Source organism: Chiloscyllium plagiosum, chromosome 1, assembly GCF_004010195.1.
Source record: "Chiloscyllium plagiosum isolate BGI_BamShark_2017 chromosome 1, ASM401019v2, whole genome shotgun sequence".
In the NCBI taxonomy this organism is placed as follows: Eukaryota; Metazoa; Chordata; class Chondrichthyes; order Orectolobiformes; family Hemiscylliidae; genus Chiloscyllium; species Chiloscyllium plagiosum.
Genome location: NC_057710.1, coordinates 46,803,895 through 46,816,123, shown reverse-complemented (window position 1 = coordinate 46,816,123; position 12,229 = coordinate 46,803,895). Strand labels below are relative to the sequence as shown.

The 12,229-nt window shown below is 42.2% G+C and overlaps 1 protein-coding gene across 2 annotated transcripts in view; it reads right to left on the bottom strand.

Moving 5' to 3' along the window:
• Window positions 1-12,229, bottom strand: part of fam219aa (family with sequence similarity 219 member Aa) — an 85,315-nt gene that overhangs the window by 18,368 nt on the left and 54,718 nt on the right. For both annotated transcript variants that reach the window (XM_043684194.1, XM_043684155.1), the window contains exon 4: window positions 1,454-1,534. In XM_043684194.1, the coding sequence (XP_043540129.1) occupies window positions 1,454-1,534 (81 nt within the window). The remainder of the gene's footprint in view (window positions 1-1,453; window positions 1,535-12,229) is intronic.

Here is a 12,229-nt window from a genome sequence, read left to right as displayed (position 1 = left end):
TTCGGGGTAGGTTCTTCACTCAGCGAGTCGTAAGTTCATGGGATGCCCTGCCAGTAGCAGTGGTGTTATGGGCATTTAAGCGGGCATTGGATAGGTATATGGAGGATAGTGGGTTAGTATAGGTTAGGTGGGCTTGGATCGGCGCAACATTGAGGGCCAAAGGGCCTGTACTGCGCTGTATTCTTCTATGTTCTATGTTCTATGACTGGGACAACACACCAATCATAGAGCAAGCCAAACAGAGGGCAGCAGAGAATTTCTGGAAACATGGCACTCATCCACGGTCTCTATTAACAAGCACATACACCTAGACCCAATATACCTGCCACTACAATGAACTGGAACCAGCAACCAGAAGTAGCAAGAATGGAGCCAAATAAATTCCAGAAGAGACAGTACAGCAGTGCTTCACAGGAGACCCCAAAGCACTGACGATGTCACCTAGACAGGGGATGAAACATCTGCAAACCAATATTCCAGCTCAGCGAAGATACCCAACAACTATGACAACCAGCATCCGAGCTACAAATCTTTACACAAACCTTAAATAGTTGAATCAGATTTGATGATGAATGGCTAAGTGTATGACCTTCAGCATTTTAAAACTGCAACGACTTCCTCCAAGGACAAGGGTAGGAAGTGTATGTGAACACCTTTAAATCATATCCCACACCATCCTGAAATGTATACTGCCTTTCCCCAGCTTTGACAAAGGGTCAGTTAGACTTGAAACATCAGCTCTTTCCCCAGCTTTGACAAAGGGTCAGTTAGACTTGAAACGTCAGCTCTTTTCTCTCCTTACAGATGCTGCCAGGCCTGCTGAGATTTTCCAGCATTTTCTCTTTTGGTTTCAGATTCCAACATCCGCAGTAATTTGCCTTTCTTATGTAGATTTCCTGATTCAATATCCTGAAGCATGCCAGCCAACAGAGTTTCAGTATCTCTACAATATAAGCGGCAATGATTCAAGGTAGTATAGAAAAATAAACAAATTTCTCCTTTAGAAACATAGAAGATAGGAGCAGGATTAAGCCTGTTCTGGATCTCTGAACTCAGCTCTTTTATTCAATAGGATTATGGATGATCATTGAGCTCAATATTCTAATTATGCCCTCCCCACATATCCCTTGATCCTTTAGCCACAAGAGCTTTGACTTCAACCATTCTCTGTGATAGGGAATTCCAGACTCCACTGCCTCGGTGAAGAAATTTCTTCCACAGAAACATAGATGGATGGGCAATAAATGATGGCTTTGTCTCAAATATAAACTGGGTTGGTCTTGATAAAAATGTCGACAAGGTGGCAGCAAGAGTATAAGAAAATCAAAGCAAATAAAACATTTTCAAGTTAAAAGCTTGCTTTTGCTGATGACTTTAGACCTCGATCTTTGGACATTTAAAAATCTAATTTGAAAAAAGTAATTACAAGAAATGATCAGTGAAAAAAATATACCTGTCAGTATCCAGAGCGACCAAAGGTTTTTCATCTGGGCTTTGATCTAGTGACGAATATCCTTTGTTTGGTACAACCAACCTGCCAAAAATCATTACAAATTACCATTGATCAACTTGTCCTTGTACATTTTATCCAACTCAGTTTTTCAGTGCAAAATGTCTCTGCATTTTTTATGCATTCGGAAGGTTTGGAGAACCAATGGGTGCATTTGTTCCGAGCCCATAAACTGAATACTTTTTAATGCATTTCAGAAAACAATTAATAATAAGCCACACTGCTGTGGAGTCACATATAGGCCAGTCTGGGTAAAAACAGCAGATTACCTTCCTTGGAGAACACTAGTAAACCAGAGTTGTCATGGGACATTTTACATTCCAGACTTATTAACCTAACTAACCTAATTTAAAGCCAACCAGCTGTGGCGAGATTTGTATCCATGCTGCCAGATGTAGTCCAGTAATACGATCAGCACTTTTCTCACATATTGGACATTATACATGTGTGCATCAGCTTCTTTAATCAGTGATGGCTTTGCAATCCCTTTTGAATTTGTTGTAAAGCCATTTCGTATTAAAACAGATAAACTGAAAGCATTTGGGACTTATGCTTTTAAACCGTACACATTTATGGTGTTATAGTTTCAAATAGGTCTGATGGTTCATCCTATAAATCATGCATATTACTTTTAATCAATAACAATCATTAAAAGCTAGATAATAGGTAAAATCATGTAGCAACTATTTGGCATGAATACTTTGACAAGAATGCACAAATGTGCATTGAATTAATTTTCTAGTTTTTCGATAGGGCGTAAAGACCTTCAAAATCTTGATTACCCCAAAATACAGAAGTTAGATCAGGTTTCCAGATTACCAGTCCTGCTCTTTATAACTGCAAATCAATTTTTTAATTTTAGTATCCATCTGCTTGTTAACTTTTGCTGCCCATTACCTCTGATACACTTCAACTTGGTCCATGTTCAGTATACAAGACTTCAAACATGCAGGGAAATTCAAAGTACAGTAAACAAAGATTATTTAATCCATCCTGCTTGTTCCAATCATGGCCAATGTATGGATTACCATGTACATGGTATTATGCTCCAAAATCAATGATTAATCATGTACTTTAATAACACTGAATTTGTTTCCCTGAAAACCTTCACAGTGTTAATGTTGCTTTTGACCTCAATCTTATCTTTTGAACAGATATTGATTCAGCTTCTTTAACAAAAGGAATTAATTACTTTTCCATTTATGTATTGCCCTGTGGGAAAATAAGTCTTTTTCTCTACAAATAGTTAGTCTTACTTAAGGCATGCAAATATTGTGGTAGACTCTAACTATTTTTTGCCAATTGTCCATGGCACGTAACTTATTTAGCTTCATATAAATCTTTGATTTGTACCTTTAATTTGCTTTCTCACAGGCTTCTTTTCTTCAGGGTTAAAAATTTAAACCACTTGAACACTTTATCATACTTTATACCTTAAAACTTCAAACTGCAAACCCTTCTACATATATATCCTCTCAGGTGGAGCAATCAAACCTGACAGGATATTACATGTCACTCACAAATATTCTAGACAGAATAGATCATGAGAAACATAATGTTTGAATTTTTCCATATAAACATAAAGTTGCCATAGTCTTATCATGCCATAAGTCTGCTCTCTCGGTAAAGATATATAACTTGTGGTGAGTTAACGTGAGGGTCACCACATCTTAGCCATGGGGAGAAGTTAAGGAGAGTTCGTCATGGTATCCTCAGCCAGTGCAGCAACTGAACCCATGGTGTTGGCAGCAATCTGCATTGCAAACCAACCATCCAGCCAACTGAGCCAGGCAGAAGATGAGATGTTGTTCCTCTAGCTTCTGTTGACTTTCACTGGAGCACCGTTGCAGGCCTGAGACAGAAATGTTGGCATGGCAACATGGTGATGTGTTGAAATGGTATGCAACTGGGAGCTTGAGGCAATTCTTATGGATACAGTGGAAGTATTCAGCAAAGTGGTTACCCATTTTACGTTTTGTCACTCCAGTGCAGAGAACACCACACTGCAATCAGCAAATCTCTGCTTTACCAGGAAGGTGAGCCAGTGTCATGGATAGTCAAGAGGGAGGAGGTAAATGAGTGCGTATGACACCTTCTTTGATTGCATGAGAAGGCGCTGTTGGGGTGTGAGGTGGTGATGGTTGAGAAGGAGTGGACTAGGGTGTACCAGAAGGAACAGTCTGTGGGCGGCACGGTGGCACAGTGGTTAGCACTGCTGCCTCGCAGCGCCAGAGACCCGGGTTCAATTCCCGACTCAGGCGACGCTGTTGGGGTGTGAGGTGGTGATGGTTAAGGAGGAGTGGACTAGGGTGTACCAGAAGGAACAGTCCCTACAGATGCTGACAAGGGAGGGAGTAGAATGTATTCGGGGTGGGGGGCATCCACTGTACAAAGCAGAAATGGCAGCTTTGGATGTGGAGGTTTTTGGGATGGCAAGTGAGAACAAGGGGGTTCCTATCATTGTTGCAGAAAGAAAGAGTGAGGGCAGAAGTATGAAAATAGGTCAGACAGTATGGAGGGATCTGTTAAATATGGCGGCAGGAAATCCTTGGCATAGGATATACCCAAGTCCCCTGTGGACCTTAGTCATCAGTGAATCCTGTAATCATCAGAACAGATGTGACAGAGAACGAGAAATTGGGAGAATGAAATGGAGTCCTTAGAAGAAGCTGGGTTTGAGGATGTATAGTCAATGTAACTGTGGGAGTTGGTACTTTTGTAATGGCCAGCCTACAACCAGAAATCAAATTTTCAGTTCTGATGAAGGATCACTGGACTTGAACTGTTATCTCTGGTTTTTGTCTTTCTTCAGCACATTCTGTTCCTGTTTCAGATCTTTAGCATCCACAATTATGTGTTTATTTTATTAGAACTGCCTTATAAGGAAAGGCCAGAAAGGATAGGCCTATATCCTGTGGAGTCAGAGATGACTTAATTGAAGCATATAAGGTCCTGAGGGGACTTGACTGGGTGAATGTTGAGGAATGTTTCTGAAGTTATTGTAATGAGGTCAGCCAAGTGAACCTCTCAGAATAGGTGTTCCCTAATTGGGGCTGTTAACCTGATCCAATCAGAGATAGAGTCTCCTCAATTTCGGGGACTGACTCTGTGCTGGTTGGTGTTACAGTTGGTTTCTGCTTCCCTTTTTTTTGGAGGGGGAAAACCCGATTCCTCAACTGGCTGAATTATTTAGCCAGTTTGCTAACTGGCATTCCTTTTCGTGAGGACTGATTGTTAAACTCCTGATGCACATAATGCGTTTCAGGTGTAACTCAGTTCTCATTAGGGGATTGTTGTTTCACTGGCTGGTTACAGCCCTTGTGTTACTCTTTTCGAGAAAAGGACAATGTTAATTTTGTGGTAGGGCTTAGTGCTTGGACTCTAGTTTCCTTTGTTTTTTTTTGTATGTGTCTTCACTTTTTTTTTGGTGTTTGGACTGAGCCCTTGTGGAAGACATACATTTTTCCAGAGGAACTGTTCCTGTGGGGAGGCCTAGCCCTGGGACCGGGCCTCTGAAGATTGAACACCTGTGTGTGTGCTGGGAGGTGAGCACTTGCTGTGTCCTGGAGTTTGGGAGAAGACCTTTCCTTCAGGAGTGGACCAAACCCCTGTGAGTTAACTGCACCTGTATAATGTACTGTTCCTGTGAGTGGGCCTGGTTTTTCAAGGCTGGGCCAGGACTCCATGGAGACTGAACACTTGTGTGCTATGCATTTCCTGCCTTCAGGAGTGGACTCTGCCCTCGGTTGGGGACCCTGTTTTTTAGCAGTGGACTCTGCAGTTTGGAGTGGACTCCATTTTGGACAACACACCTCAAACTGGAGTGGACTCCATTTCTGGGAATGGACTCTATATTTGGAAGACTCTATATTTAGACTGTGTACCATAAAGGACTGTTTTTCAGTAATTAACTGTATTGTGGTGTTTGGGTCCATCACCTGCACTGTCTTGTGTCCCTGGGTCTGGCAGGCCTTACTGTGAACTGGGAGACTCATGGGTTGTCCTGAAAGCTGTCACCCCGAAAGCCGGAGGGTGAGTAGGCCACCCTGATGCCAGTCACCCCGAGAGCCAGATGGTGGGTAGGCCGTTCTGAGCGCTATCGTTCCAAGAAGGGGTGATCGGGATGGGATGGGCTGTCCTGGAGGTGGTCAGAAGGTGTCAGAGCAGCCGAGAGCCAGAAGGCACGTCGGGGCAGGCTGAGATCTGGAAGGCTTGTGGCCTACCCTGCATGCTGTCGTCCCTGGGGAAGGGGTCGGGCTGTCCGAGAGGTGGCTGAAAGGTGTCAGGATAGCCCAATGGCCGGACGGCGCATCGGGGTGGGCGAGAGCCCAATGGTATGTAGGGGCAGACAGAGTGTCAGAAGGCAGGTAGCCGTCCTCGGCGCTGTCACCCCGGGTGGGTACCGGGGCGGGCTGTCCTAGAGGTGATCGAAAGGTGCTGAGGGTGGTGAGTGAAGCCGGAAGGTGGGTAGGCAGTCCTGACCGCTGTCACCCTGAGCGGGTACCGGGGTTGGCTGTCCTAGAGGTGGTCGAAAGGTGTGTCAGGGCGGACCAAGAACTGAAAGGGGCATGTGGTGGACTGAGCCAGAAGGTGTGTAGGGACGGGCTGCCTTAGAGTGGCCGGAAGGTGGGAGGGACGGGGGCTTACTGGGTCTGTATTGTCTGCACTTTCCTATGTAACAGGATTGTCTCATGTACAAATGCCATTGTTGATGTCTTTTCACATTTGAAACTGGGATTTAAGGTTTGTCCTCATCTCCCTGTAAACTGGTTGAAGGGTAGGGTTTGGGGCCTGGCGTTGCTGCTCCTCTCCCTTGTAAAACTGCTATTGTATACAGCTGTAAATGTTAACTGTTTTTCTGCAAACTCTTTTTTGTAATTGTTTAATAAAATAAACAGGAATGTCCGAAGTTCTGCTCACTCAAGGAGCCAGCTCTGAGGTAGCTGGGTCAGTGTCATATACTAAACACATTTAACTGAAAGATGGCTTGGTGATGGGGTACCAGCCTTTGTGGAGTTATTTCAGTTTTCTCTTCTGCAAGGAATCTAGAACTAGGGGACATATTTTAAACACAAGGGGTCACCCATTTGAGATAGAGATGAGGAAACATTTCTTTCTCTAAGGGTTGAGCATCTTGGGAATTCCCTTCTATTAAAGGTAGTAGATATAGAATCTTTAGAATTTAAGGCAGATGTACATTTGATTACTAGGGGGATGAAGATTGTCTGGATTATGCAGAGGCATGGAGCTGAGGGCAAAATCAGATCAGCTGTCATTTTATTGAATGGTAGATGAGGCTCGAAGAGCCCAGTGGCCTACTCCTGTTTCTTCTTCATATCTTTGTATATGAAACTTGCCTCGAGTATTACTCAAAATAATGAGTACGCTGTTGTTCAATTGTTTGCCATACTTAAGCAGACATATTCCTCTGTAATCTACCTCAGTCCAGGTTGGAACCGCCTCTTGCCACAGTTTGATTTTTTTTTTTTATTTACCCCGACTTCTTTTTGCCTCCTTCCTCAAAGGAAATGATCTAAGGGTTTTCCAAAAAGTCAATTGCTAAGTGTTTTTCAAATTACCTAAAACAGCCATACAACTGCACATTGTGTCTTGGGGGGAACAAATTCTCAAAGTAAAGCTATAGTCTGACCAGACCAGAGGATCATCCTGGATCTAATTCGAAGCTTGGACTTGTTGGGCCGAAGGGCCTGTTTTCACACTAGTAACCTAACCTAATCTAATATAATTTTGCTTAAAATGACAAACCAAATCAATTTTCCACTTATTCTTGTAGGTGAAAAAGCAGAATGATCACTAGATGACATGCATTTAAAGTTTTGAAAAGAGATATCAAGTGGGGATTTTGGCAGTGGGGTGGGGAATAGGTGGGTGGTGGGGTGGAGAGGAAGACAACAATGAGAAAACAAACACTTTTTTAAAAATTCAGTTAGTGTTGTGACCTGGAATTCACTATCCACAATGGTGGCAGATGTGAAAGTGACCAATTATTTCAAATGGAAATTGCATTTGGAGGCTCTTGAGGGAAGTAAACTTGCTGGGTTATGTGATACAGCAAGATAATGAGCCTGACTGAATGCTCTACAGTGTTAGGGTTTGGACGGGCCAAAAGGATTCCTTCTAGTCTGTAATGACTATAATTCTGCTAACTAATGAGTTTATTGCACCATACATGTTCTTTGTTCTTAGATTTCAAGTTCAAGTTAACTTGAATGATATCCTTTCTAACTGTGACAACAGTAAACTATCCTTCTTGACCTGTCTGGCACCCTCAACAGGAGTGACCACCAATCCTGTCTCAATGTCTCTTCAGTGCCATTCAATTGAGCCAAGCTATTAACCTACTCAAAAACTGAAACTTCCGTCATCGTCACAGCTTACTTTCTTACCTAGCTTTGTATCATCAGCAAACATAAATACATTACTTAATTCCTTCACCCAAGTCATGAATGCTCCCAACAGTGATCTTCGCACTGCTTCACTAGTAAGTCTGCCAACCTCTAAATGACCCAGTTATTTCTTCTGATCTTTGTCCTTTACCAAACCTATATCCACACCAATATATTTCGTCAACCTAATTAGCTCTTTTGCAAAACTATTGTGAGATAGGTTAAAAAGGGAAAAGACTCTGCTGTGAGTTATGTACAGACTAGTTGTAATCAGGGTGTGGGGAAGAAAATAAATCAGGAGACAGAAAAGGCATGCAAGAAAGGCATTAGGAAAAGGCATGAGGACGAGGAAAATCAGGTTGGTAGGAGATCATAAGAAAATAATTTTGTGGAATATCTAGAAGATTTTCTTTGGCATGTCTTGTGGTGCAGCCTAATAGGGAACAGGCAATTCTGGATCTGGTAATGTCTAATGAGGCAAACTTGATTAGGGAGCATAATGTGAAGGAACCCGGAGGGTCGATGACCATAACACGACGGAACTCACCCTGCAGTTTGAAATGCAGAAGCTGGAAACAGATGTAACTGTTTTATAACTGAGTAAAAGGTAATTACAAAGACTTGGGAGGGGAGCTGGCCAAAGTTGATTGAAAGGGCAGCAGAGAAGGGAAGATTATGGACCAGCAATGGCAGGAGGTTCTATGTGTAATTTGGGAGAGAGCGCAGAAATTCATCTCCAGGAAGAAGGGAGTATGAGGCAATCATGGCAGAGAAGGGAAGTCAAGGACAGCCTAAAAGAAAAAGCAGATAGTGTGGTGAAAATTAATGAGAAGCCAGAGTTTTGGGAAGCCTTTTAAAAACCAGCAGAGGATAACTAAAAAATAAATAAGGGGGTAGAAGATAAAATATAAGATTAAGCTAGCTACTAATATAAAAAAATTGCAAGAGTTTTTTTTTAGATATGTAAAAGGTAGGAGAGGGGCAAAAGTGGACTTCTGGATAATGAAACTGGAGAAGTAATAGTAAGGAACAAAAAAATGGTGGAGGAACCGCATAGATATATTGTACCCGTCTTCACAGTGCAAGACAGCAGTATCTTGAACAGAGTCAGGGGGCAGAGATGAGTGTAGTGGCCACCAATGAGGAGATGATACTGGGGAAATTGAAAGGTCTGATGGTGGACAAATCACCCGATCAGATAAACTACATCCTCGAGTTCTGAAGCAGATAGCTGAGGAGATTACGGAGGAATTGGTGGTGATTCTTCAGGAATCACTGGAGTCAGGAAGGGTCACAGAGCACTGGAAGATGGCTAATGTAATACCTGTTTAAGAAATGAGACAGACAGACAGAAGACAAATTATAGGGTGGTTAGCCTGACCTCAGTCATTAATAAGACCATCAAGCCCATTATTAAAATCGAGATTGCAGAGTACTGGGAAGTGTACAGTAAAATAAGAGCTGAATCAGCACGGCTTCATCAAGGGAAGGTCATGCCTGACAAATCTGTTGGAATTCTTTCAGGAGACAATGAGAAAGCTATACAAAGGCAAGTCAGAGGATGGGATCTATTTGGATTTCCAGAAGACTGCAAAAATAAAACCTGGTCAGAGTCATACAGCACAGAACTAGACCTCAGTCCAACACGTCCATGCCAACAAGATAATTGAGATTGAACTAGCCCCATTTGGCTTATATCCCTCCAAACTCTTCCTACTCCTGTAACCATCCAAATTCCTTTTAAATGTTGTGATAGTATCCACTTCTAACATTTCCTCTGACAGCTCATTCTATACATGCACCACCCTCTGAGAAAACGTTGCCCTTCAGCTTCCATTTAAATTTTTCCCCTTTCATCTTAAACCTAGCTTTGGACTCTCCTACCCTGGGAGAGAGAGACACCTTGGCTATTTGCCTTATCTATGCCTCTCATGATTTTATAAACCTCCATAAGGTCACCCAAAGCCTCCGATACTCCACGGAAAAGTGTTCCAACTTATCCAACCATTCCATTTGTCAAAGACCTTGCTAAAATCCCTTGTGGGCAACATCTACAAATCTACCTTCATCTATCTTCTTTGTCACCTCTTTAAAAAGCTCAAACAAACAGGAGGGACACAATTTTCTATGCCGACTATCCCTAATCAGATCTTGCCTTTCCAAATGCATGTAAATCCTATCTTTCAGAACTTACCCACAACTGACATCAAGCTCAATGGTCTACAGTTGCCTGGCCTTTCCTTGCAGCCTCTTAGGGAAGGTCTTAGGGACAAGGTATTGGCATGGACAGAAAATTGGCTGACTGGTAAAAGACAGAGTAGGAGTAAAGGGGTCTTTTTCGGGATAGCAGCCAGTGATTCGTGGAGGTCAGCAGGAGTCAGTGAACACAACTAATCAAATTACAATAATGATCTGGAAGGAGGAACTCAGGGCATTGTTGCTAAGTTTGCAGAGATACAAAGATTGGTGGAGGGACAGCTAGTGTTGAAGAAGCAGGGTGAATGCAGAAGGTCTTTGGCTTGAAGAATGAACAAAGATGGAATACGATGTGCGAAAATGAGATTATGGACTTTAGTAGGAAAGATATAGGCACAGACTATTTTCCAAATGGGAAAGGCTTCAGAAATCTGAAGAACAAAGGGACTTGGGTGTCTTAGTTCAGGATTCTCTTAAGGTTGCCACTATTAGACTTACTGTTCCTATGAAGTCTACAGTAGGTAAATGGACATGTAAGGGCCACAGTCTGACATGGGGGCATGAGAGATTTGGAGTGGTGCGTGCAGGGCAAATCCTGGCATGAGGTGCTAATGGTTGGAGCTTGGGAAGTGTCCACTTGCTTTTATCGTCACTAGGATGATGTCCCTAAGCATCAAATTGGACCTTTTTTAAAAGTCAATACCCAGAAGTCTTGTCTCCCAATCTTTCTTTATACACACCTGCACCGCAGGCATTTTCTCCAAAAGGCAGCGAACCCAAGAAATTCCCAGTGTTCACTACCTGTTCAGAAAAAAAGAAAATCCTGGCATTCAAGCCCAGGTTTGGTCACTATGTAGCCAGGGACTCTGGAGTGTCTTGTAGATTTACCTACAGTTTAAATTCTGTAGTTCTCAGATTGAAGCAGGGTTTTTACCAAGACCAATATCTGAAACCAGTTCCTTTTTAAGTGGCAAAAAAACAAAACAGGAATTACTAGAAAAATTCAAGGTCTGGCAGCATCTGTAGAGACAAATCAGAGTTAATGTTTCAGATCCAGTAACCCTACTTCATTACAGCTGTTAAGTGAATTAGTTATGTCTTTTCTTTGAACAGTGACTTACAACAGTGTGTCAGAATTAGGTGACAAAAGGTAAGAAGGTGCTTCATTTAGGAATGGAAGAAAAAGAGATGCTCTGTTGCTTTTGTCATTTTAAACTTGCTCAGCTTGCAGGAGAAATTATTTTGTGAATATCTGGTCAGTGTCTCAGATCTATTTTATTTCTAAGATTCAACATGATATAGCAATGAGCAATCTGTCACAGCTGCAATATGTGGGATTTCCTTGATACCAGCTTGGTTTGAACCAAATGTGTCTGCAATAAGTATTTTGAGTCCGATTATTTTTGGAAATAAAACCTCATGGTGTCCCGGGACAGCATGTCAGAATGGATAGAAGCTGGCTAACAAAGTAGAGAGTAGCACAAATGGTTTTTTTTTCAGGTTAGCAAGGTCAGTGATGTGAGAATGTTGAGACCTCAACCATTTATAATTTATATAAATTACTTTGAAGGGACTGAACGTATGATTGTAAAATTTGCTGATGACAAAGGAGAACAGCAAGTTGTGAAGAAGGCTACAAAAAGATATAGACAGGTTAAGCGACTGGGCAAATAAGTGGGAAAAAATGCAAAATTGTCCACTTTGGCTGGAAGAATAAGAAAGAAGCAAATTATCTAAATGGTGAGATGTTTTGGGCATGTATCACAAAAGGTTAGCATGCAGGTGCAGCAAGTAATTTGGAGGGCGAATAGAATGTTATTTTTTATAAGGGAAACTGAATTCAAAAGTAGGGAGGTTCCGCTTCAGTTATTCAAGGTACTAGTCAGACTACAACTTGAGTAGTGTGCCCAGTGTTAGTCAACTTATTTAAGGGGGGTGTAAATACACTGGAAGTAGTTCAGTGAAGAAATTAATAACTGGAACAAGTGGATTGTCTCATGAGAAAAGACTGGATAGCCTAGACTTGTGGGTGGCACGGTGGCACAGTGGTTAGCACTGCTGCCTCACAGCACCAGAGACCCAGGTTCAATTCCCACCTCAGGCGACTGTGGGGAGT